The sequence below is a fragment of the Tachyglossus aculeatus genome, chromosome 5 (assembly GCF_015852505.1).
Source record: "Tachyglossus aculeatus isolate mTacAcu1 chromosome 5, mTacAcu1.pri, whole genome shotgun sequence".
In the NCBI taxonomy this organism is placed as follows: domain Eukaryota; kingdom Metazoa; phylum Chordata; class Mammalia; order Monotremata; family Tachyglossidae; genus Tachyglossus; species Tachyglossus aculeatus.
The window spans coordinates 9,061,501-9,086,450 of NC_052070.1; the positions used below are offsets into that span (position 1 = coordinate 9,061,501).

At 48.3% G+C, this 24,950-nt stretch overlaps 1 protein-coding gene and 1 long non-coding RNA gene across 4 annotated transcripts in view; one reads left to right on the forward strand and one right to left on the reverse strand.

The window, feature by feature from the left end:
- Positions 1 to 24,950, forward strand: part of LOC119928684 (hexokinase-2) — a 132,486-nt gene that overhangs the window by 39,592 nt on the left and 67,944 nt on the right. Inside the window, exon 2 of the mRNA XM_038747161.1 lies at positions 3,984 to 4,146. Within this exon, the coding sequence (XP_038603089.1) occupies positions 3,984 to 4,146 (163 nt within the window). The remainder of the gene's footprint in view (positions 1 to 3,983; positions 4,147 to 24,950) is intronic.
- On the reverse strand, positions 7,437 to 9,291 carry LOC119928693. Of its 3 annotated transcripts, none has more exons than XR_005451102.1 (3): positions 9,133 to 9,291; positions 8,698 to 8,849; positions 7,437 to 8,595 (listed from the first exon to the last, which is right to left on the reverse strand). It is a non-coding gene; the product is annotated as an uncharacterized LOC119928693 (long non-coding RNA). The 3 variants fall into 3 exon arrangements; XR_005451100.1 differs by having other exon boundaries at positions 8,698 to 8,885; XR_005451101.1 differs by having other exon boundaries at positions 8,698 to 8,888.

Sequence of the window (24,950 nt, forward strand, 5' to 3'; positions counted from 1 at the left end):
CTAAGCCCTGGGGTAGATACAACAAATCAAGTTGGACACAGTCCCTGTCCCACATGGGGCTCCCAGTCTTCATCTTCTAGGCGTCTAGACTGTGAGCCCACTGTTGGGTAGGGACTGTCTCTATGTGTTGCCAACTTGGACTTCCCAAGCGCTTAGTACAGTGCTCTGCACACAGGAAGCGCTCAATAAATACGATTGATTGATTGATTCATCCCAGAAGCAGCGTGGCTCAGTGGAAAGAGCCCGGGCTTTGGAGTCAGAGGTCATAGGTTCAAATCCCGGCTCAGCCACTTGTCAGCTATGTGACTTTGGGCAAGTCACGAAGACCGAGCCCCACGTGGGACAACCGGATCAACTTGTATCCTCCCCAGCGCTTAGAACAGTGCTTTGCACATAGTAAGCGCTTAATAAATGCCATCATTATTATTATTATTATTACGGTGGTCTGCACACACTAAGCGCTCAGTATATAACACGGATTGTTTGATACCCACAGCTCAGCAGTCTGGGAGTGAAAGTAAACAGTAGCAGAGAGGCTGTCTGACTTCCTGTTTTGGGGTGGAGGAAAGTGTCTGTTAGCGCGGCCTCATGGATAGAGCCCGGGCTTGGGAATTGGAAGGTCATGGGTTCTAATTCCGGCTTTGTCACTTGTCTGCTGTGAGACCTTGGGCAAGTCACTTCATTTCTCTGGGCCTCAGTTACCTCATCTGCAAAAAATGGGGATTAAGAGTGTGAGTCCTAAGTGGGACAGGGTCTGTTTCCAACTTGATTAACTTGTACTGCCCCAGTGCTTAGAACAGTGCTTGGCACATAGTAAGCGCTTAATAAGTACCATTATTATTACTAGCCTGGCTGCATCACTTGCCTGCATTTATTAAGTGCTTACTATGTGCCAAGCACTATTCTAAGCTCTGGGGAGGTTACAAGGTGATCAGGTTGTCCCACGGGAAACTCGCAGTCTTAATCCCCATTTTACAGATGAGGTCACTGAGGCCCAGAGAAGTTAAGTGACTTGCCCAAGGTCACACAGCTGACAATTGGAGGAGCCGGGATTTGAACCCATGACCTCTGACTCCAAAGCCCGGGCTCTTTCCACTGAGCCACGCTGCTTTGTGCAAGTCACTTTGCTTCTTAGTGCCACAGTCACCTCAACTGCAAAATGAGGATTCAGTACCTGTTCTCCCTCCTACATTATGATAATAATAATGATGGCATTTGTTAAGCGCTTACTATGTGCACTGCTAGAGAAGAAGCGTGGCTCAGTGGAAAGAGCCCGGGCTTTGGAGTCAGTGGTCATGGGTTCAAATCCCGGCTCCACCAATTGTCAAGCTGTGTGACTTTGGGCAAGTCACTTCACTTCTCTGCGCCTCAGTTCCCTCATCTGTAAAATGAGGATTGACTGTGAGCCCCCTGTGGGACACCCCGATCACCCTGTAACCTCCCCAGCGCTTAGAACAGTGCTTTGCATATAGTAAGCGCTTAATAAATGCCATCATTATTCCCCCCCACCCGTTCTAGACTCCCCTTCTAGACTGTGAGCCCACTGTTGGGTAGGGACTGTCTCTATATGTTTCCAACTTGTACTTCCCAAGCGCTTAGTACAGTGCTCTGCACACAGTAAGCGCTTAATAAATACGGTTGATTGATTGATTGATCATTATTATTATTATTATTCTGAGCTCCTACATTGTGAGCCCTGTGTGGGACAGGGACTGTATCCTAACTGATTAGCTTGTATCTACGCGTCTGTGCTTAGAACAGCGCTTGGCACATAATAAGCGCTTAACAAATGCCATTATTATTACTATTAACAAAGATCATTTAAAAACCAAAAAAAAAAAAAAGGGATTGTGGTGAGCGAGATGGGTGGCTAGCAGGAAATAGGATGTGGCTCCTTTCCCCTTTCGCCCGCTGTGGCTTTGTCAAGGGTGTGTACGTGGGCTGACCTTTTCACCGGGCCTCAATCTCGCCAGGCTTGTCCCTTGCCCCCGTCCTGCCTCTGTCCTGGAATGCCCTCCCTCCTCAAATCCCCCACACAATTACTCTCCCCCCCCATCTCCTCCAAGAGGCCTTCCCAGACTAAGCCCCACTTTTCCTCATCTCCCTCTCCCTTCTGCGTCGCCCCGACTCCTTCCCTCTGTTCTTCCCCCAATTCCAGCCCCAATCAATCAATCAATCATATTTATTGAGCGCTTCCTGTGTGCAGAGCACTGTACTAAGCGCTTGGGAAGTACAAGCTAAGTACAAGTTAAGCCCCACACCACTTACGTCCATATGTCTCTTTTTTCTATTAATGTCTAGTCTCTCTAGACTGGAAGTAATAAATACTCTATTTTACTTGAGGGAACAGAGGCCCAGAGAAGTGAAGTGACTTGCCCAGAGTCACACAGCTGACAGTTGGCGGAGTGGGATTAGAACCCACGCCCTCTGACTCTCAAACCTGTGCTCTTGCCACTGAACCCCGCTGCTTCGGGGCTCTAGTGGGTAGAGCCCGGGCCTGGCTTCTCATCGCGTCTGCTGTGGGAGTTTAGTCTGAGCACTTGGGAGAGGACATCATCATCATCATCAATCGTATTTATTGCGGACGTGAATCAGGAGATTCGATCCCCGCCCTCTGGGATTTTATGGCAGGCCCCCTTCCGCACACATACACACAGGAATCATGAGGAAACTCAAGAGCAAACACGTTCAAAGGGAAATGGGTCGGCTTTCTGGGAAAAAAAATAAATATGGTATTTGTTAAGCATTTAACTATGTGTCAGGCACTGTACTAAGTGCTGGGGTGGATACCTGTATATATGTATATATGTTTGTACGTATTTATTACTCTATTTTACTTGTACATATCTATCCATTTTATTTTGTTAGTATGTTTGGTTTTGTTCTCTGTCTCCCCCTTTTAGACTGTGAGCCCACTGTTGGGTAGGGACTGTCTCTATATGTTGCCAATTTGTACTTCCCAAGCGCTTAGTACGGTGCTCTGCACATAATAAGTGCTCAATAAATACGATTGATGATGATGATGATGATGCGAGCAGGTCAGGTTGGACACAACCCCTGGGGAAAATGAACGCCCCATTTGAGGCTCACAATCTCGATCCCCATTTTACAGATGAGGTCACTGAGGCCCGGAGAAGTGAAGTCACATGCCCAAGGTCACACGGCAGACAGGTGGGAGTCAGAGGTCATGGGTTCAGATCCCAGCTCCTCCAGTTGTCAGCTGTGTGACTTTGGGAAAGTCACTTCACTTCTCCACGCCTCAGTTACTTTGTCTGTAAAGTGGGGATGAAGACTGTGAGCCCCAGGTGGGACAACCTGATCACCTTGTATCCTACCCAGCGCTTAGAACAGTGCTTTGCACGTAGTAAGCGCTTAACAAATGCCACTAAAACAAAAAGTGGCGGAGATGGTATTAGAACTCAGGACCTTCTGAATCCCAGGTCCGGGCTCTAGCCACAACGCCACGCTGGTTCTCATAAAGCCGCCGGGAAGCACAGAGAGGTGTGGCTTCTGACTTTGGAGTCAGAGGGCATGGGTTCAAATCCCGGCTCCGCCGATTATCAGCTGGGTGACTTTGGGCAAGTCACTTCACTTCTCTGCGCCTCAGTTACCTCATCTGTGAGGTAACTCACAGGTCCTCATCCAGCGCTTAGAACAGTGCTTTGCACATAGTAAGTGCTTAATAAATGCCATCGTTATTCTTATTATTATCTGTAAAATGGGGATGAGGACTGTGAGCCCCCCGTGGGACAACCTGGTCACTTTGTTACCTCCCCAGCGCTTAGAGTGGTGCTTGGCACATAGTAAGCGCTTAATAAATGCCATCATCATTATTATTATTATTATTCACATTCAGCTCTCGGTCACCCTTGTCTCCCTCACGGCCCCTAAGCCCCGCGACCCCCTAGCCCCCCCGGCTCCCAGCCCCGAAGTCTCTAGCCGTCGCCGCCTTACCGTCCATCCGTCTCTTCTCGTCTCCCCAGGTGGATCAATACCTGTACCATATGCGTCTCTCGGACGAAAACCTGCAGGAGATCTCGGAGCGGTTCCGGAAGGAGATGGAGAAGGGGCTGGCGGCCGACACTCACCCCACGGCCTCCGTCAAGATGCTGCCCACCTTCGTGCGGTCCACGCCGGATGGGACGGGTAAGAAGAAGAATAATAATGATGGTATTTGTTTCAGCGCTTAGAACGGTGCTTTGCCCATAGTAAGCGCTTAATAAATGCCATCATCATCATCATTATTATTATTATTACTACGTGCCAAGCGCTGGACCGCCACAGCGCCCACGAGGGCAGGCCGCGGAGGGCCGCGGGTGGGGACGGCTGGGCACAGCCACCCGGTGGGGCGTTCATTTTCCCCCACCTCTGGCGGCTGACAGTCAGAAGGGCCTGGGTTCTAATCCCGACTCTGCTACGTGTCTGCTGTGTGACCTTGAGCAAGTCACTGCGCTTCTCTGGGCCTCAGTTCCCTCATCTGTCAAACGGGGATTGAGACTGTGAGCCCCATGAGGGACAGGAAGTGTGTCCAAACCCGATTAGCTTGTATTCATTCGTTCAGTCAGTCGTATTTATTGGGCGCTTACTGTGTGCAGGGCACTGGACTAAGCGCTTGGGAAGTACAGATCAGCAACAGAGACGGTCCCCACCCGACAACGGGCTCACAGTCTAGAAGGGGGAGACGGACAACAAAACAAAACAAGTAGACAGGTGTCAATACCATCAGAATAAATAGAATTATTGCTATATACACATCATTAATAAAATAGAGTAATAAATCTGTATAAACATATATACAGGTGCTGTGGGGAGGGGAAGGAGGTAGGGCCGGGGGTGAGAGGAAAGAGGGGGCTCAGTGTGGGAAGGCCTCCTGGAGGAGGTGAGCTCTCAGTAGGGCTTTGAAGGGAGGAAGAGAGCTAGCTTGGCGGATGTGTGGAGCTCCAGGGGGTCGCGTAACTAGTTTGTACCCCCGCGTTTAGTACAGTGCCTGTCACATAGTAGGCACTTAGCAAAGACCATAGAAACCAAACAAAACCCCCCAAAAAACCCTTGGTGCTTTTTGAAAGAGGCAGATTGCACTGGAAGCCAAGTAATGATGCCTGAGAAGACTCCCCTTCCCTTTTTTTTCAATCCATCACCCAATTGTATTCACTGAGTACCAACTCTGTGCGGAGCACTGGACGATAATAATAATAATTGGAGTATTTGTTAAGCGCTTACTATGTGCCAGTCACTGTACTAAGGTCTGGGGCGAAAACAAGCAAATCGGCTTGGACACAGTCCCTGTCATCATCATCCCACGTGGGGTCCCAGTCTCAATCCCGGTTTGACAGATGAGGGAACTGAGGCCCAGTGAAGCGAAGTGACTCGCTCAAGGTCACTCGTCAGGCAAGTGGCGGAGCCGGAATTAGAACCCATGACCTTCTTACTCCAGGCCTGGGCTCTATTCGCTGGCCACGTTGCTTCCACGGGTGCCAACTGTGTGCAGGTCACATTAGGAGAAGCAGCGTGGCTCAGTGGAAAGAGCCCGGGCTTTGGAGTCAGAGGTCATGGGTTCAAATCTTAGCTCCTCCACTTGTCAGCTGTGGGACTTTGGGCAAGTCACTTCACTTCTCTGGGCCTCAGTTACCTCATCTGTAAAATGGGGATTAAGTCTGTGAGCCCCACATGGGACAACTTGATTTACCTTGTTTCTACCCCAGCGCTTAGAACAGTGCTTTGCATATAGTAAGCGCTTAATAAATACCATTATTATTATTATTATTATACTGTGCATTTGGGAGAGGACAGGAAGATAACAATAATAATAATAATAATGACATTTATTAAGCGCTTACTGTGTGCAAAGCGCTGTTCTAAGTGCTGGAGAGGTTACAAGGTGATCAGGTTGTCCCATGGGGGGCTCACAGTCTTCATCCCCATTTTCCACATGAGGGAACTGAGGCCCAGATTTGAAGAGTTGTTAGATACTGCCATCCCCCAACCCCAGGCGGAGTTGGTAGACACTTCCCTGTCTGCAGCCAGCTCACAGTCGGGAGGAGGAGACAGACATCCATATAGATAACAATAATAATGACGGTATTTAGTAAGCGCTTACTATGTGCAAAGCACTGTTCTAAGCGCTGGGGAGGTTACAAGGTGATCAGATTGTCCCACGGGGGGCTCACAGTCTTCATCCCCATTTTCCAGATGAGGGAACTGAGGCCCAGAGAAGTGAAGTGACTTGCCCAAAGTCGCACAGCTGACAGTTGGCGGAGCCGGGATTTGAACCCCTGAACTCTGACTCCAAAGCCCGGGCTCTTTCCACTGAGCCACTCTGCTTCATTATTAGAGATGAATAAATGACGGCTATGGACGTAAGTGCCGTCCGGCTGATGGGGAAGTGAATAAAGGGTACAAATCCAACTGCAAGGGTGACAGGATAGAGCCCAGGCCTTGAGAGTCAGAAGGTCATGAGCTCTAATCCTGGCTCTGCCCCTTGTCTGCTGTGTGACCTTGGGCAAGTCACTTCACTCGTCCGCGCCTCAGTTCCCTCATCTGTAAAATGGGGATTGAGTCAGTGAGCCCCACGGGGGCCAGGGACTGTGTCCAACCCTGTTTGCTTGTATCCACCCCAGCACTTAGTACAGCGCCTGGCACATAGTAACTGCTTAACAAATGCCCCTTCTAGACTGTGAGCCCGTTGTTGGGTAGGGACCGTCTCTGTATGTTGCCAACTTGTACTCCCCATGCGCTTAGTACAGTGATCTCCACACAGTAAGGGCTCAATAAATGCGGTTGAATGAATGAAATGCGCAGAGCACTGGACTAAGTGCTTAGAAATGCCGTGCTTTATTAAATGAGATCGGGCAAGGTTTGTTGTCAGGGCTAATCAATCAATCAGCTCTGATCCTTATCGCCCTCTAAATACAACTGACCTAAATCCACTTTTAAGAATTCCCTCCTTCTACCAGCGACCTTTCCGGCCCGATGAGCGCTTCAGGCCTCATCTTTGCTCTAATCCCTGCTCCACCACTTGTCTGCTGTGTGACCTTGGGCAAGTCTCCTCCTCCCCATCCCCCCCACCCTACCTCCTTCCCCTCCCCACAGCACCTGTATATATGTTTGTACAGATTTATTACTCTATTTATTTTACTTGTACATATTTACTATTCTATTTATTTTGTTAATGATGTGCATTTAGCTATAATTCTATTTGTTCTGACGATTCGACACCCGTCTGCCTGTTTTGTTTCGTTGTCTGTCTCCTCCTTCTAGACTGTGAGCCCATTGTTGGGTAGGGACTGTCTTTATATGTTGCCAACTTGTACTTCCCAAGCGCTTAGTACAGTGCTCTGCACATATTAAGCGCTCAATAAATATGAATGAATGAATGAAATGCCATGATTATTATTATTAGAAAGGAAACGAGGGCTTAGTAGGAAAGGCCTCTTGGAGAAGTGCTTTTATTAAGGCTTTGAACCGGGGCGGGGGGCGGGCGGGAAGTGATGATCCATTATGAAGCGGGAAGGTGTGCCAGGAATCCAGCTTGCTTGGAAGAGATCTTCCCATTTGACATTTGGCAGTATTCGCGTCCACACTGCCCTCCTCCTGGCGGGTCACCGTGTTCTGCTCCTCCTTTTTCCCCTGCCAGTCCCCGCTCTAGCCTAATCCGGAGTGTCACTGCCCGGCCCCTCCTCTCCATCCACACTGCCCGTCCCTGGGAGAACTAAGAGTCGGCTCTATGGGTCCTAGCCAGCTCCACCCCCTGTGGGATTCCATCTCGGATCGTTTTCCTCTCGCCACCCCTGACTATCCCCTCCAGCTAATTGTTCTGGGGGAGTCCAGCTTATTCGGCAGAGATCTTCCCGTGTGACGTCTGTCCGTACCGGGGTCCGCCGCTGCCGTCCTCCTCCTCCTGAAGTCACCGTGGTCAGCCGGTCACCACTGCTTCTCTTCCCTCTGCCACTGGAACTCCCCCTGATCCTGCTCTAGCCTAATCCAGGGTCATTCCCCGTTCACCCTGCCTGTCCCAGGGAGAGCTAAGGGTTGGCTCTAGAGATCTCAGCCCTCTCTGGCCCCATCTTGGATTCATCTTCCTCTTGCCACCCCCTTCTCCTTCCAGCTAATTGTTCCGGGGGAGTACCAGCTTATTCGGCAGAGATCTTCCCATCCGACATCTGGCAGTACTGGGGTCCACCGCTGCTGCCCGTCTCCTCCTGATGAGTTACCTGCTCCACCGGTCAGCGTTGCTCGTCTTCCCTCTGCCACTGGCACTCCCCCATTCCCTGGCCTAGCCTAATCTGGGGGTCAGTGCCCGGCCCCTCCTCCCAATCCGCACTGCTCGGCCCTGGGAGAGCTAAGGTTCAGCTCTATGGGTCCTAGCCAGCTCCGCCCCTGTGGGATTCCATCTCCGATCGTTTTCCTCTCGCCACCTCCGACTACTCCTTCCAGCTAATTGTTCCAGGGGAGTCCGTCTTATAAGGCCGAGATCTTCCTGTGTGACGTCTGTCAGTACTGGGGTCCGCCGCTGCCGCCCTCCTCCTCCTGAAGTCTCCATGCTCTGCTGGTCCCCGCTGCTCCTCTTCCCTCTGCCACTGGAACTCCCCCAGTCCCCTAATCCAGGGAGAGCTAAGAGTTGGCTCTGTGGGCCCCGGCCCTCTCCGCCCCCAGGGGATTCCCTCCTGGGGTCACCTTTCCTTTGCCCCCTCCTTCCACCTGTGTCTGATGGTTCCGGGGAAGTCCAGCTTCCTCGGCAGAGATCTTCCTGTCTGACATATCTTGGGGTCCACCGCTGCGGTCCTCCTCCTCTTCCTCCTCCTGACGAGTTGCATTTCGGCGTCGCTCGGCTCCGTGTCCTCTCCGAAGGGCTGTAGGGTTGGGTTGGTCCGCTACTTCTCTTCTTCCTGCTGCCCATTGGGCACCATCGCAGTGGACCAGGCACTGCCCATCCCCTCCGACCCTTCCACCCCGTATCGTCACCGAGCTAAGGCCTGGGTCCGTGATTCCCGCCATCTGTGAGGCTCCAGCCTTCCCTGGCTCCCTCCCCCATGGCTCCAGCCCCCCGCCCCTGGATGGATCTCCTCATCCTCATCCCCCTCCCCAGCCCCAGCTCCAGGACGTGGCCCACGGATCCCAGGTCTACCCGCTTACCTCCTCCGGGGCTGGGCCTCGCCTCCTGAAGCACTTCCTCTGGCTGGCACCCTGCGAGTGGCTCCTCCTGCTTGAGCCATGTCTACTTATACTCTAGGCCCTCTGTGATGTCATTTTCTGTCTCCATCGGGCCTTGTTCAGCCTCCGCCATCCCCAAGTAGGAGCAGGGCCGCTCTTGGCCTCCTGTCCCTCTCTGAGGCGGTTCACCCTCCTGCCTGAATGGTCTCTAGTTATGCCCCAGGCCCTCTGTGATGCCATTTCCTGTCTCCATCTGGCCTTGTTCAACACCCCCTCCCCACTCCCACCCCCCTCAGCAATAATTGTGATATTTGTTACGCACTTACTATGTGCGAGGCACTGTACTGAGCGCTGGTGTGGACAGAAAAAATCAGGTTGGATGGTCCCAACCCACATGGGGCCCACAGCTTCAATCCCGGAGAAGTGGAGTGACTTGCCCAAGGTCACACAGCAGACAGGTGGCAGAGCCGGGATTAGAACCCTTCTAGATTGTGAGCCCGTTGTTGGGTAGGGACTGTCTCTATATGTTAACGAATTGTACTTTCCAAGCGCTCAGTCCAGTGCTCTGCACACAGGAAGCGCTCAATAAATACGATGGATGAATGATGATGAATGATAATGAATGCCCTTCTGATTTCCACTATCACTCCATCCACTGCGCCACGCCGTTTCCTTCCTCGCAGGCCCGCTCCTGGCCTCCTGTCCCTTCCAGAGACTTTTCCTCTTGGTGGTTCCTCTCGTTCAGCGCATAGTAAGCATTTAATCAATCAATCAATCAATCAATCAATCACATTTATTGAGTGCTTACTATGTGCAGAGCACTGTACTAAGCGCTTGGGAAGTACAAATTGGCAACACATAGAGACAGTCCCTACCCAACAGTGGGCTCACAGTCTAAAAGGGGGAGACAGAGAACAGAACCAAACATACCAACAAAATAAAATAAATAGGATAGAAATGTACAAGTAAAATAAATAAATAAATAAATAGAGTAATAAATATGTACAACCATATATACATATATACAGGTGCTGTGGGGAAGGGAAGGAGGTAAGATGGGGGGATGGAGGGGGACGAGGGGGAGAGGAAGGAAGGGGCTCAGTCTGGGAAGGCTTCCTGGAGGAGGTGAGCTCTCAGCAGGGCCTTGAAGGGAGGAAGAGTGCTAGCTTGGCGGAGGGGCAGAGGGAGGGCATTCCAGGCCCGGGGGATGACGTGGGCCAGGGGTCGACGGCGGGACAGGCGAGAACGAGGTACAGTGAGGAGATTAGTGGTGGAGGAGCGGAGGGTGCGGGCTGGGCAGTAGAAGGAGAGAAGGGAGGTGAGGTAGGAGGGGACGAGGTGATGGACAGCCTTGAAGCCCAGGGTGAGGAGTTTCTGCCTGATGCGCAGATTGATTGGTAGCCACTGGAGATTTTTGAGGAGGGGAGTAATATGCCCACAGCGTTTCTGGACAAAGATAATCTGGGCAGCAGCATGAAGTATGGATTGAAGTGGAGAGAGACACGAGGATGGGAGATCAGAGAGAAGGCTGGTGCAGTAGTCCAGACGGGATAGGATGAGAGCTTGAATGAGCAGGGTAGCAGTTTGGATGGAGAGGAAAGGGCGGATCTTGGCAATGTTGCGGAGCTGAGACCGGCAGGTTTTGGTGACGGCTTGGATGTGAGGGGTGAATGAGAGAGCGGAGTCGAGGATGACACCAAGGTTGCGGGCTTGTGAGACGGGAAGGATGGTAGTGCCGTCAACAGAGATGGGAAAGTCAGGGAGAGGACAAGGTTTGGGAGGGAAGACAAGGAGCTCAGTCTTCGACATGTTGAGCTTTAGGTGGCGGGCGGACATCCAGATGGAGATGTCCTGAAGGCAGGAGGAGATGCGAGCCTGGAGGGAGGGGGAGAGAGCAGGGGCAGAGATGGAGATCTGGGTGTCATCAGCGTAGAGATGATAGTTGAAGCCGTGGGAGCGAATGAGGTCACCAAGGGAGTGAGTGTAGATTGAGAACAGAAGGGGACCAAGCACTGAACCTTGGGGAACCCCCACAGTAAGAGGATGGGAGGGGGAGGAGGAGCCTGCAAAAGAGACTGAGAAAGAACGACCAGCGAGATAAGAGGAGAACCAGGAGAGGACGGAGTCTGTGAAGCCAAGGTCAGATAACGTGTTGAGGAGAAGGGGGTGGTCCACAGTGTCAAAGGCAGCTGAGAGGTCGAGGAGGATTAGGACAGAATATGAGCCGTTGGATTTGGCAAGCAGGAGGTCATTGGTGACCTTTGAGAGGGCATTTAACAAATGCCATCATTTATTTATTTTTAGCGCCCTCCGATCGGTGCATGCTGCCTGAGCCATCTGGTCTTCTGTGATGTCATTTCCTGTCTCCATCGGGTCTTGCTCAGCCACGCTGAACAAGGCCCGATGGAGACTGAGTTCGGTCTAGTTATTCCTTCGGCCCTCTGTGATGTCATTTTCTGTCTCCAGTGGGCCTTGTTCAGCCAACCCAGTGCTCAATAAATATGATGGAATGAATGATGATGAATGATAATGAATGTCCTTCTGATTTCCACTATCACTCTATCTCACAGTTTCAATCCCGGAGAAGTGGAGTGATTTGCCCAAGGTCACACAGCAGACAAGTGGTGGAGCCGGGATTAGAACCCATCTAGATTGTGAGCCCGTTGTTGGGTTGGGACTGTCTCTATATGTTAACGAATTGTACTTTCCAAGCGCTCAGTCCAGTGCTCTGCACACAGGAAGCGCTCAATAAATACGATGGAATGAATGATGATGAATGATATTGACTGCCCTTCTGATTTCCACTATCACTCCATCCACTGCGCCACGCCGTTTCCCTCCTCGCAGGCCTGCTCCTGGCCTCCTGTCCCTCCCAGAGACTTTTCCTCTTGGTGGTTCCTCTCGTTCAGCGCATAGTAAGCGTTTAACAAATGCCATCATTTATTTATTTTTAGCGCCCTCCGATCGGTGCATGCTGCCTGAGCCATCTCGTCTTCTGTGATGTCATTTCCTGTCTCCATCGGGTCTTGCTCAGCCACGCTGAACAAGGCCCGATGGAGACTGAGTTCGGTCTAGTTATTCCTTCGGCCCTCTGTGATGTCATTTTCTGTCTCCAGTGGGCCTTGTTCAGCCAACCCAGCGCTCAGTAAATATGATGGAATGAATGATGATGAATGATAATGAATGTCCTTCTGATTTCCACTATCACTCTATCTCACAGTTTCAATCCCGGAGAAGTGGATTGATTTGCCCAAGGTCACACAGCAGACAAGTGGTGGAGCCGGGATTAGAACCCATCTAGATTGTGAGCCCGTTGTTGGGTTGGGACTGTCTCTATATGTTAACGAATTGTACTTTCCAAGCGCCCAGTCCAGTGCTCTGCACACAGGAAGCGCTCAATAAATATGATGGAATGAATAATGATGAATGATAATGAATGCCATTCTGATTTCCACTGTCACTCTATCTACATGGGGCTCACAGTTTCAATCCCAGAGAAGTGGAGTGACTTGCCCAAGGTCACACAGCAGACAAGTGGCGGAGCCGGGATTAGAACCCTTCTAGATTGTGAGCCCATTGTTGGGTTGGGACTGTCTCTATATGTTAACGAATTGTACTTTCCAAGCGCTCAGTCCAGTGCTTTGCACACAGTAAGCGCTCAATAAATACGATGGAATGAATGATGATGAATGATAATGAATGCCATTCTGATTTCCACTATCACTCCATCCACTGCGCCACGCGGTTTCCCTCCTCGCAGGCCCGCTCCTGGCGTCCTGTCCCTCCCTGAGACTTTTCCTCTTGGTAGTTCCTCTCGTTCAGCGCATAGTAAGCGTTTAACAAATGCCATCATTTATTTTTTTTTTTAGCGTCCTCCGATCGGTGCATGCTGCCTGAGCCATCTCGCCTTCTGTGATGTCATTTCCTGTCTTCATCGGGTCTTGCTCAGCCACACTGAACAAGGCCTGATGGAGACTGGGTTCGGTCTAGTTATTCCTTCGGCCCTCTGTGATGTCATTTTCTGTCTCCCGTGGGCCTTGTTCAGCCAACCCCCCACCCCCAAACCAAGAATAAAATGGCTGGACCTGGTCTCAGTCAATCAATCAATCAATCAATCAATCCATCAATCGTATTTATTGAGCGCTTACTGTGTGCAGAGCACTGTACTAAGCGCTTGGGAAGTACAAGTTGGCAACATGTAGAAACAGTCCCTACCCAACAGTGGGCTCACAGTTTAGAAGGGGGTATCCCTCCCTGAGGCTTTTCCTCTCCCTGACGCCCTACAGTTAGTACGTTTCTCCTGAGCCATCTCTAGTTAGCCTCTAGTCAATCAATCAATCAATCAATCGTATTTATTGAGCTCTTACTGTGTGCAGAGCACTGTACTAAGCGCTTGGGAAGTACAAGTTGGCAACACATAGAGACAGTCCCTACCCAACAGTGGGCTCGCAGTCTAGAAGGGGGAGACAGAGAACAAAGCAAAACATATTAACAAAATAAAATAAGTAGAATAGATACGTATGAGTAAAATAAATAAATTTAATATTAAGTATCAAAGCTGTCTTCACAAAGTTAAATCTTTGCTTAAAAAAGTGTGAGGACACACAGTTAGATAGCACAGTAAGGTGATGCAGGTAAATTTGAATCTTCAGAATTTAAAAATAACATAAAAATGAATCGTCCCCTTTTCTAGTTAGACCGATTAGGTCATTCCAAAATCAAAAGCCCAGTTGCATATTGTATATATTACAATAATTACAATAATATATATTATTTGTATATTACACAAAGTACTGAGCAAAAGCGCGAGGAAATAAACCCTAATTTTACTGTTCCTAATAATTATTTCAATAACAGGATGGAACTAGTCTTACATAAGGGGGGAATATTGCTACAGATCAGGTTCAGATTAAATTCGGAAGAACTGCCAATGTTCAGATCAGATACCTTTTTCTAGATCCTTTCAGAACGTGAAACTACTGAAAAGCTAATGTCCCCCCTTGATGTCTCTGCCCATCTCCATTGGGGATTTGTTCAGCCCAGTTTGTGGCATGATCCTTTAATTTTTTAGGCGATAATAGGGAAATGGTTTCGGCCCAGTGGAAAGGGCACAGGCGTAGGAGTCAGAGGACCCGGGTTTCTAATCCTGGCTCCGCCACATGTCTGTTGCGTGACCTTGGACAAGTCCCTTAACTTCTGCGCCTCACCTTCCTCATCATTCGATCACTTGTATTTATTTACTGTGTGTGAAGTCACTTAACTTCTCTGTGCCTCATCTGTAAAATGGGGATGAATAATAATAATAATAATGATGGTATTTGTTAAGCGCTTACTCTGTGCAAAGCACTGTTCTAAGCGCTGGGGAGGTTACAAGGTGATCAGGTTGTCCCACGGGGGGCTCACAGTTTTAATCCCCATTTTACAGGTGAGGGAACTGAGGCACAGAGAAGTGAAGTGACTTGCCCAAAGTCACACAGCTGACAGTTGGCAGAGCCGGGATTTGAACCCATGACCTCTGACTCCAAAGCCCGGGCTCTTTCCCACTGAGCCACGCTGCTTCTGATGAAGACTGAGAGCCCGCCGTGGGACAACCTGATCACCTTGTAACCTCCCCAGCGCTTAGAACGGTGCTTTGCACATAGTAAGCACTTAATAAATGCCATTATTAATTTTTTTAGCGCTTAATAAATGCCATTATTATTATTGGGGGAATACAAATACAATAGAATTGGTAGACATGTTTCCTGCCCACAGGGAGCTTACAGTCTAGAAGGGGAGATGGACATTAAAAGAAAATATCCAAACAAAATTAATTATGGATAGGTAGGGAAGCAGTATGGCTCAGTGGCAAGAGCCCGGGCTTGGGAGCCCAAGGTCATGGGTTCGAATCCCAGCTCCGCCGCTCATCAGCTGTGTGACTTTAGGCAAGACACTTAACATCCCTAGGCCTCAGTTCCCTCACCTGTAAAATGGGGATGAAGACTGTGAGGTCCACGTGGGACAATCTGATCATCTTGTATCTACTCCAGCGCTTAGAACAGTGCTTGGCATATAGTAAGCGCTTAGCAAATACCAACATTGTTATTATTATAGGTACATAAGTCTGTGGGGCTGAGGGTGGGCGTGAATAGTGCGTGGCATAATGGATAGAGCATAGGCCTGGGAATCAGAAGGTCATGAGTTCTGATGAAGGCTTAGTTTGGGAAGGCCTCTTGGAGTTGTGATTTTTAGTAGGATTTTGAAGGTGGGAATAATAATAATGAGGGCATTTATTAAGCGCTTACTATGTGCAAAGCACTGTTCTAAGCGCTGGGGGGATACAAGGTGATCAGGTTGTCCCACGGGGGGCTCACAGTCAATCCCCATTTTACAGATGAGGTCACTGAGGCCCAGAGAAGTTAAGTGACTTACCCAAGGTCACACAGCTGACAATTGGTGGAGGGGAATTCCAGGCCAGAAGGAGGTTAAAGAGTACCCCCCAGCCCCCCAGCCCTTGGGAATACAAGGAAATCTGGTTGGACATGGTCCCTGTCCTACAATGGGGCTCATAGTCTTAGTCCCCATTTTCCAGATGAGGTAGCTGAGACGTAGAGAAGTGAAGTGACTTGCCCGAGGTCGCTCAGCAGGCAAAGTGGTAGAGCTGGGATTCGAACCCAGGTCCTCCTAACTCCCAGGCGCTAGCCATCGGGCCACCTGTTGTCCCTTCCACTTGAGAAGCAGCGGGGCTCAGTGGAAAGAACCTGGGCTTGGGAGTCAGAGGTCGTGGGATAATAATAATAATAATAATAATAATGGTATTTGTTAAGCACTTACTATGTGCAAAGCGCTGTTCTAAGCACTGGGGAGATACAAGGTGATCAGGTTGTCCCACATGGGGTTCACAGTCTTAATCCCCATTTTACAGATGAGGGAACTGTGGCACAGAGAAGTTAAGTGACTTGCCCAAAGTCACACAGCTGACAGTTGGCGGAGCCGGGATTTGAACCCATGACCTCTGACTCCAAAGCCCATGCTCTTTCCACTGAGTTGGTTAAGTGCTTAGTACAGTGCTCTGCACACAGTAAGCACTCGATAAATACGATAGAATAAATGGGTTCGAATCCCAGCTCTGCCTCATGTCTGCTGTGTGCCCTTGGGCAAGTCACTTAACTTCTCTGTGCCTCAGTCACCTCATCTGTAAAATGGGGATTAAGATTGTGAGCCCCACGTGGGACAACCTGATAACCTTGTATCCCCCAGTGCTTAGAACAGTGCTTTGCACACAGTAAGCGCTTAACAAATGCCATCATTATTATTCCACTTAAACTTTGGAGCCCCTTGTGGGACAGGGACGGTGTCTGACCTGATTATCTTGTGTTTACCCCAGCATTTAGCCCAGTGCTTGCCACATAGTAAGCGCTTAATACATTCCATTATTATTCTGATGACCTCAGTGGCACTTAATGGTACTCCCCTAAAGCAGCGTGCTCAGTGGAAAGAGCCCGGGCTTTGGAGTCAGAGGTCATGGGTTCAAATCCCAGCTCCGCCACTTGTCAGCTGTGTGACTTTGGGCAAGTCACTTCACTTCTCTGGGCCTCAGTTCCCTCATCTGTAAAATGGGGATTAATACTATGAGCCCCATGTGGGACACCCTGATCACCTTGTATCCCCCCCAGCGCTTAGAACAGTGCTTTGCACATAGTAAGCGCTTAATAAATGCCATTGTTATTATTATTATTATTTAGGAGAGTTCAATTCATTCATTCATTCATTCATTCATTCATTCAGTTGTAGTCAATCAATGCCACTGACTACTGATTGATTGAAAAAGACTCCAGGTGGGTGGAACGATTAATGTCATTAATATCTCCAGTCCTCCCTTCCCCTGACACACTTGCCCACCCACCCACTGTTGGGTAGGGACTGTCTCTATATGTTGCCAATTTGTACTTCCCAAGCACTTAGTACAGTGCTCTGCACATAGTAAGAGCTCAATAAATACGATTGATGATGATGATTTCACTTATGAGATTTTAAAAAGTTAAATAATATAATAATAGTAATGAGTGCTTACCATGTGCCAAGTACTGTTTCAAGCACCGGGGTAGACGCAAGTCGATCAGGTTGGACACAGGCCCTGCCCCACAAGAGGCCCCCACTCCCAGTCGCTTACTATGTGCCGGGCACTGTACTAAGCGCTGGGGTGGGTACAAGCAAATCAGGTTAGACGCAGTCCCTGTCCCACACGGGGCTCACAGTCTCAATCTCCATTTTACAGATGAGATAACTGAGGCCCAGAGAAGTGAAGTGCCTTGCCCAAGGCCACACAGCAGATAAGAAGCAGCGTAGCTCAGTGGAAAGAACCCGGGCTTTGGAGTCAGAGGTCATGGGTTCAAACCCCGGCTCTGCCAATTGTCAGCTGTGTGACTTTGGGCAAGTCACTTCACTTCCCTGGGCCTCAGTGACCTCATCTGGAAAATGGGGATTAAGACTGTGAGCCCCCTGAGGGACAACCTGATCGCCTTGTAACCTTAGAACAGTGCTTTGCACATAGTAAGCGCTTAATAAATGCCATCGTTATTATTATTACTATTATAAGTGGAGGAGCTGGTATTAGAATTCCTGACTTTTTGATATGTTTATACATATTTGTTACTCTATTTATTTATTTATTTTACTTGTACATGTCTATTCTATTTATTTTATTTTGTTAGTATGTTTGGTTTTGTTCTCTGTCTCCCCCTTTTAGACTGTGAGCCCACTGTTGGGTAGGGACTGTCTCTATATGTTGCCAACTTGTACTTCCCAAGCGCTTAGTCCAGTGCTCTGCACACAGTAAGCGCTCAATAAATATGATTGATGATGATGATGATGATTCCCAGGCCCAGGCTCCATCCACTACGCCGTGCCGCTTCTCAGCAGGGGTAACGTAGGAAAGGAGCTTTGTAGAGAACGAACCCCTCTTTCCCATTCATTCATTCAGTCGTATTTCTTGAGCGCTCACTGTGTGCAGGGCACTGGACTAAGCGCTTGGGAAGTACAAGTTGGCGACGTATAGAGACGGTCTCTACAGACTCCCACTCTTCCAGATCAATCCAGAGGAAGGACCCTTCCCAAATTGAGTTGGGTGACCTGGTTCCCTGGCCTGTAGCTTGGATCCATTCTTCAGGCAGACTCTCACTTTCGACGTACAATAATAATAATAATAATAATAATGTTGGTATTTGTTAAGCGCTGCAATACCTGTTCCCCCTCACGCTTCATTGCCATCATCGTCACTGGTATTTATTGAGCACTTATTGGGGTGCAGAGCGCTGTATTAATCGCTTGGGAGAGAACCATACAATATAGGTGTGTCACCCGTTGTCCAGGGAAGGTTTGTTCGGGAATTGGGAAGGAGGGTGGGAAGAAGGGAAAGAGAGGGAAAGAGAGACACACACACACCGGCTCCAGAAAGCCTGAGTTGTATACACATTTTTTTCCTCAAGACAAACTGACTTATTTGATGATTTTGGACGCGGCAAATTGAACTTCCCTTTTGGGACTAAGATGATTATTTCATTCATTCAATCGTTTTTATTGAGCGCTTATAGTGTGCAGAGCACTGGACTAAGCGCTTGGGAAGTTCAAGTTGGCAACCTAGAGAGACGGTCCCTGCCCAACAACGGGCTCACAGTCTAGAAGGGGGAGACAGAAGACAAAACAAAACATGGAGATAGGTGTCATAGTCGTCAGAACAAAGAGAATTATAGCTATATATTATAAATAATAGCATATATTGTATGCTATATATGTATGCATATATTATATGCTATTATTTATAATAATGGTATTTGTTAATACATTTGTTAATACATGGTATTATATATAATATATATAATATATAATACATGGTATTCTATATAATATATATAATACATTATATATTATATATATGTGCTGTTATATATTATGTATAATATATATGTTATTAAGAGTATTATTATTATTATTATTAAGATAATTATACATTATTAAGGGAAGCAGCGTGGCACAGTGGAAAGAGCTCTGGCTTTGGAGTCAGAGGTCATGGGTTCAAATCCCGGCTCCACCAGTTGTCAACTGTGTGACTTTGGGCAAGTCACTTCACTTCTCTGGGCCTCAGTTACCGCATCTGTAAAATGGGGATTAAGATTGTGAGCCCCACGTGGGACAACCTGATCCCCTTGTATCCCCTCAGTGCTTAGAACGGTGCTTTGAACATAGTAAGTGCTTAATCAATCAATCAATCAATCAATCGTATTTATTGAGCGCTTACTATGTGCAGAGCACTGTACTAAGCGCTTGGGAAATACAAATTGGCATCACATAGAGACAGTCCCTACCCAACAGTGGGCTCACAGTCTAAAAGGGGGAGACAGAGAACAGAACCAAACATACCAACAAAATAAAATAAGTAGGATAGAAATGTACAAGTAAAATAAATAAATAAATAGATAAATAGAGTAATAAATATGTACAACCATATATACATATATACAGGTGCTGTGGGGAAGGGAAGGAGGTAAGACGGGGGGATGGAGAGGGGGACGAGGGGGAGAGGAAAGAAGGGGCTCAGTCTGGGAAGGCTTAACAAATACCATTATTATTATTATTATTGATTGATTGATTGACAGAGCTGTAGGACAGAGGTTAGCTGAGAGTGTTAGCCTGCTGTCCTGATTAGGTGGCACTTATTCCTTTTCCCTGGAGATAATGAGAATTCTGGGCCTTAATTGCTCAATCTTCCTCCCCTCTGGTGCTCGCACCTTGGAAACACCTTGGAGTTTATCTAATCTGGAGACGGCTGAAATGCTGGCGATATGATAAATGTCCCAGTTGGAGATAAAGGGGAAAAGTGAACAGGAAGTAACTGCCCCTAAAAATACATTCCTCTTGTGACCGGCCTCCTGTCAGGGTGGGACTGGAGGGCCTCTCGAAATTCGCTTTTCAAACAACGGCCAGTCGGTCAGTCAGCTGTATTTATTGAGCGCTTACTGTGTGCACAGCACTGGACTAAGCGCTTGGAAGAGAACAGTAGAACAATGAACACACACATTTCCTGCCCACAATGAGCTTAAGTTACTACAGAAGCAGCGTGGCTCAGTGGAAAGAGCACAGGCTTGAGAGTCAGAGGTCATGGGTTCAAATCCAGGCTCAGCCGCTTGTCAGCTGGGTGACTTTGGGCAAGTCACTTCACTTCTCTGTGCCTCAGTTACCTCATCTGTAAAATGGAGAGGAAGACTGCCCCACGTGGGACAACCTGATCACCTTGTATCCTCCCCAGCACTTAGAACGGTGTTTTGCACATAGTAAGCACTTAACCAATGCCATAGAGAAGCAGCGTGGGTCAGTGGAAAGAGCCCAGGCTTTGGAGTCAGAGGTCAGGTGTTCAAATCCCGGCTCCACCAATTGTCAGCTGTGTGACTTTGGGCTAGTCAGTTAACTTCTCTGTGCCTCAGTTACCTCATCTGTAAAATGGGGATTAAGACCGTGAGCCCCCTGTGGGACAACCTGATCACCTTGTAACCTCCCCAGCGCTTAGGACAGTGCTGTGCACATAGTAAGCACTTAACAAATGCCATTATTATTATTATTGTTAGAGGGGTAGACAAACATTAATAGAAATAAATAAATTACAGATATGTGCAGAAGTGCTGTGGGGCACTGTATTTGAGCACTTACTGTATGCAGAGCACTGTGCTAAGCACTTGGGAGAGGACAATAGAACAATAAACAAGACACAGTCCCTGCCCACATGAGCTTACAGTCTACAGGGGGAGACTGCCATTAATAGAAGTAAATAAATTATTATAAATATGTTAATAATAATAATGATGTTATTTGTTAAGCGCATATGTGTGCCAAGCACTGTTCTAAGCGCTGGGGGAGATACAAAGTAATCAGGTTGTCCCGCGTGGGGCTCACAGTCTTCATCCTATTTTCCAGATGAGGAAATTAGTGGAAGGCACTGTGATTAGTGCTGGGGAGAGATGAGATCATCAGATCTCACATGGGGCTCCCAGTCTAAGGGGAGAGAGAACACCATGGCTCAGTGGAAAGAGCCCAGGCTTTGGAGTCAGAGGTCATGGGTTCGAATCCTGGCCCTGCCAACTGTCAGCTGTGTGACTTTGGGCAAGTCACTTAACTTCTCTGGGCTTCAGCTCCCCCATCTGTAAAATGGGGATGAAGACTGTGACCCCCCACGGGACAACCTGATCACCTTGAAACCTCCCCAGCACTTAGAACAGTGCTTTGCACGTAGTAAGTGCTTAACAAATACCATCATCATCAACTCACTGAGTTGCCATTGAATTCCCATTTAAAGATTAGAAAACTGAAGCGACTTCCCCAAGGTCACACAGTGTAGACCAGTGCAGCATGGCCTAATGGATAGAACACGGAATCAGAAGGATCTGCAATCTAGTCCCGGCTTGCCATTTGTCTGCTGGGTGACCTTGGGCCGGGCACTTCACTTCTCTGTGCCTCAGTGATTTCACCTGCAAAATGGGGTTGAATAGTAATGACGATGGCATTTGTTAAGCGCTTACTATGTGCAAAGCACTGTTCTAAGTGCTGGGTTGAAGAGTGTGAGCCCCATTTGGGGCAGGGACTGTCTTCAACCTGATTACCATGTATCTACCCCAGGTCTTAGAACAGTGTCTGGCACACAGTAAACACATAACGAATGCCATAAAAAAACCCTAAAAATATAAAACCAAAGGAAGAGCTGGGACAAGAACCCAGGAACCCGGAATTTCAGCCCCATGCTCTCTTTTCAAGGACCCGTGGCTGCTTTTGCTTTGCCCAAGGTCGGTGTGGGGGGAGAATCAGTTCTGAAAGAAAAGGGTTGTCAAGGCCGAAGCTTTCTCCACTGGTTCCAGAGCAGAATTTATTCATTCAGTCGTATTTATTGAGCGCTTACTGTGTACAGAGCACTGTACTAAGGTCTTGGGAGAGTAAAAATAATAATAATAATGGCATTTGTTAAGCGCTTACTATGTGCAAATCACTGTTCTAAGCGCTGGGGGGGAATACAAGGTGATCAGGTTGTCCCACTTGGGGCTCACAGTCTTAATCCCCATTTTCTAGATGAGGTACGTGAGGCCCAGAGAAGTGAAGTGACTTGCCCAAGGTGACACAGCTGACAAGTGGGGGAGCCGGGATTAGAACCCATGACCTCTGACTCCCAAGCCCGGGCCCTTTCCACCGAGCCACGCTGCTACTCTCAATACAACAAAAAGCAGATACATTCTCTGCCCACAATGTGAATAAATGACAATTCTGTACATAAGCGGTGTGGGCTGGGAAGGGGGATGAATAAAGGGAGCAAGTCAGGGTGATACAGAAGGGAGTGGGAGGTGAGGAAAAGTGGGGCTTAGTCTGGGAAGGCCTCTTGGAGGAGGTGGGCCTTCAATAAGGCTTTGAAGTTGGGGAGAGTCATTATCTGTGGGATATGAGGAGGGAGGACATTTCAGGACAGAGGCAGGACATGGGCCAGTCGGTGGAGAGATAGAGGAGATAATAATAATAATGGCATTTATTAAGCACTTCCTATGTGCAAAGCACTGTTCTAAGCTCTGGGGAGGTTACAAGGTGATCAGGTTGTCCCTCGTGGGGCTCACAGATTTAATCCCCATTTTCCAGATGAGGTAACTGAGGCACAGGAAAGTTACGTGACTTGCGCAAAGGCACACAGCTGACAACTGGCGGAGCTGGGATTTGAACCCATGACCTCTGACTCCAAAGCCCGGGCTCTTTCCTGTTGAGCCACGCTGCTTCTCTAGGAGATCACAGTGAGAATCAATCACTTTGTTAATCGCGGTATTTATCGAGCACTGGACTAAGCGCTTGGGAGAGGACAATAAATTGGAATTCATTCATTCATTCAATCGTATTTATTGAGCGCTTACTGTGAGCAGAGCACTGTACTAAGCGCTTGGGAAGTCCAAGTTGGCAACATCTAGAGACGGTCCCTACCCAACAGTGGGCTCACAGTCTAGAAGGGGGAGACAGAGAACAAAACCAAACATATTAACAGAATAAAATAAATAGAATAAATATGTACGAGTAAAATAAATCAATAAATAGAGTAATAAATATGTACAAACATATATATGTAGACACATTCCCTGCCCCCAGCGAGCTTACATCTGTCCTGAGGAGAGGGGCCCCGACCAGCCAGAACTGGCAAACTCCTTATACACCCTGGAGACAGCAGGCCAGAACCAGGGACCACCTTTCATTCAATCCTATTTATTGAGCGCTTACTGTGTGCAGAGCACAGTACTGAGCTCTTGGGAGAGTGCAGTAGAATAATAAGAAGACACATTCCCTGCCCATAATGAGCACGTTACCGGAGGAGTTGGGGATGGAGGCTCGGGTCTGAAACCGGTCCAACTACCAGCATGGCTCAGTGGAAAGAGCCCTGGCTTTGGAGTCAGAGGTCATGGGTTCAAGTCCTGACTCCACCAATTGCCAGCTGTGTGACTTTGGGCAAGTCACTTCACTTCTCTGGGCCTCAGTTCCCTAATCTGTCAAATGGGGATTAAGTCTGTGAGCCCCCCGTGGCTCAACCTGATCACCTTGTAACCTCCCCAGCGCTTAGAACGGTGCTTTGTACGTAGTAAGTGCTTAATAAATGCCATCATTATTATTATTATTATTACCAGTGCTTTGCACATAGTAAGTGCTTAACAAATACCATCATTATTATTACCCATCCCACCTGCCCCCTCGGCGGCGGAGAGCGCAGATCCTTAAAGACTGTCGGCATCCCCGCCTTTACCAAGCCAGGAGCTCCGCAGTCAGAGCCGAAATTCATTCATTTGATCATATTTATTGAGCGCTCACTGTGTGCAGATCCCTGTACTAAGCACTTGGGAGAGGACAATGGAACAATAAACAGACGCATTCCCCGCCCACAACGTTTTGACAGTCTAGAAGGGGGACACAGACATCAATATAAATGAATAAAGGACAGCTACGGCCATAAGTAGCAGTTTGACTCAATGGGAAGAGCACGGGCTTTGGAGTCAGAAGTCATGGGTTCGAATTCTGACTCTGCCAATTGTCAGCTGTGTGACTTAACTTCTCTGGGTGTCAGTTACCTCATCTGTAAAATGGGGATTAAGACTGTGAGCCCCACATGGGACAACCTGATCACCTTGTAACCTCCCCGGCGCTTAGAACAGTGCTTTGCACATAGTAAGAGCTTAATAATTGCTATTATTATTATTATTCACTGCATCCCCTGATTTCTTTGAATGTTTATACAATTTATAGGCTCAGTTCTGGGTCCCCTTCTATTCTCCATCTACACTGCTCCCTCCCAGTATATTTGTACATATTTATTACTCTACTTATTTTATTAATGATGTATATATATCTATAATTCTATTCATCTATTTTGATGATATTGACACCTGTCTACTTGTAGTAAGCGCTTAATAAATGCCATTATTATTATTATTATTATAAGTGATGTGGGCTGGGAGGGGGGAAGAAGAGAGAGAGCAAGTCGGGGGATGCAGAAGGGGGTGGGAGAAGAGGAAGGTGGGGGCTTAGTCTGGGAAGGCCTCTTGGAGGAGATGGGCCTTTGATAAGGCTTTGAAGCAGGGGAGAATCATTGTCAGATTTGAGGATTTGGAGCTGCAGAGGGCTGGGACTAGGGACTGTGTGGAGGCCAGGAGGCTGGGAGGTCATGAAGCCAGCAGCCCAAGGCTCCTACAGTGCTGGCCGAATCCCTAAACCAGCTCCATTTAACCTGAAACCGCCCTATCTTTCCCACCTCGCCTGTCCGA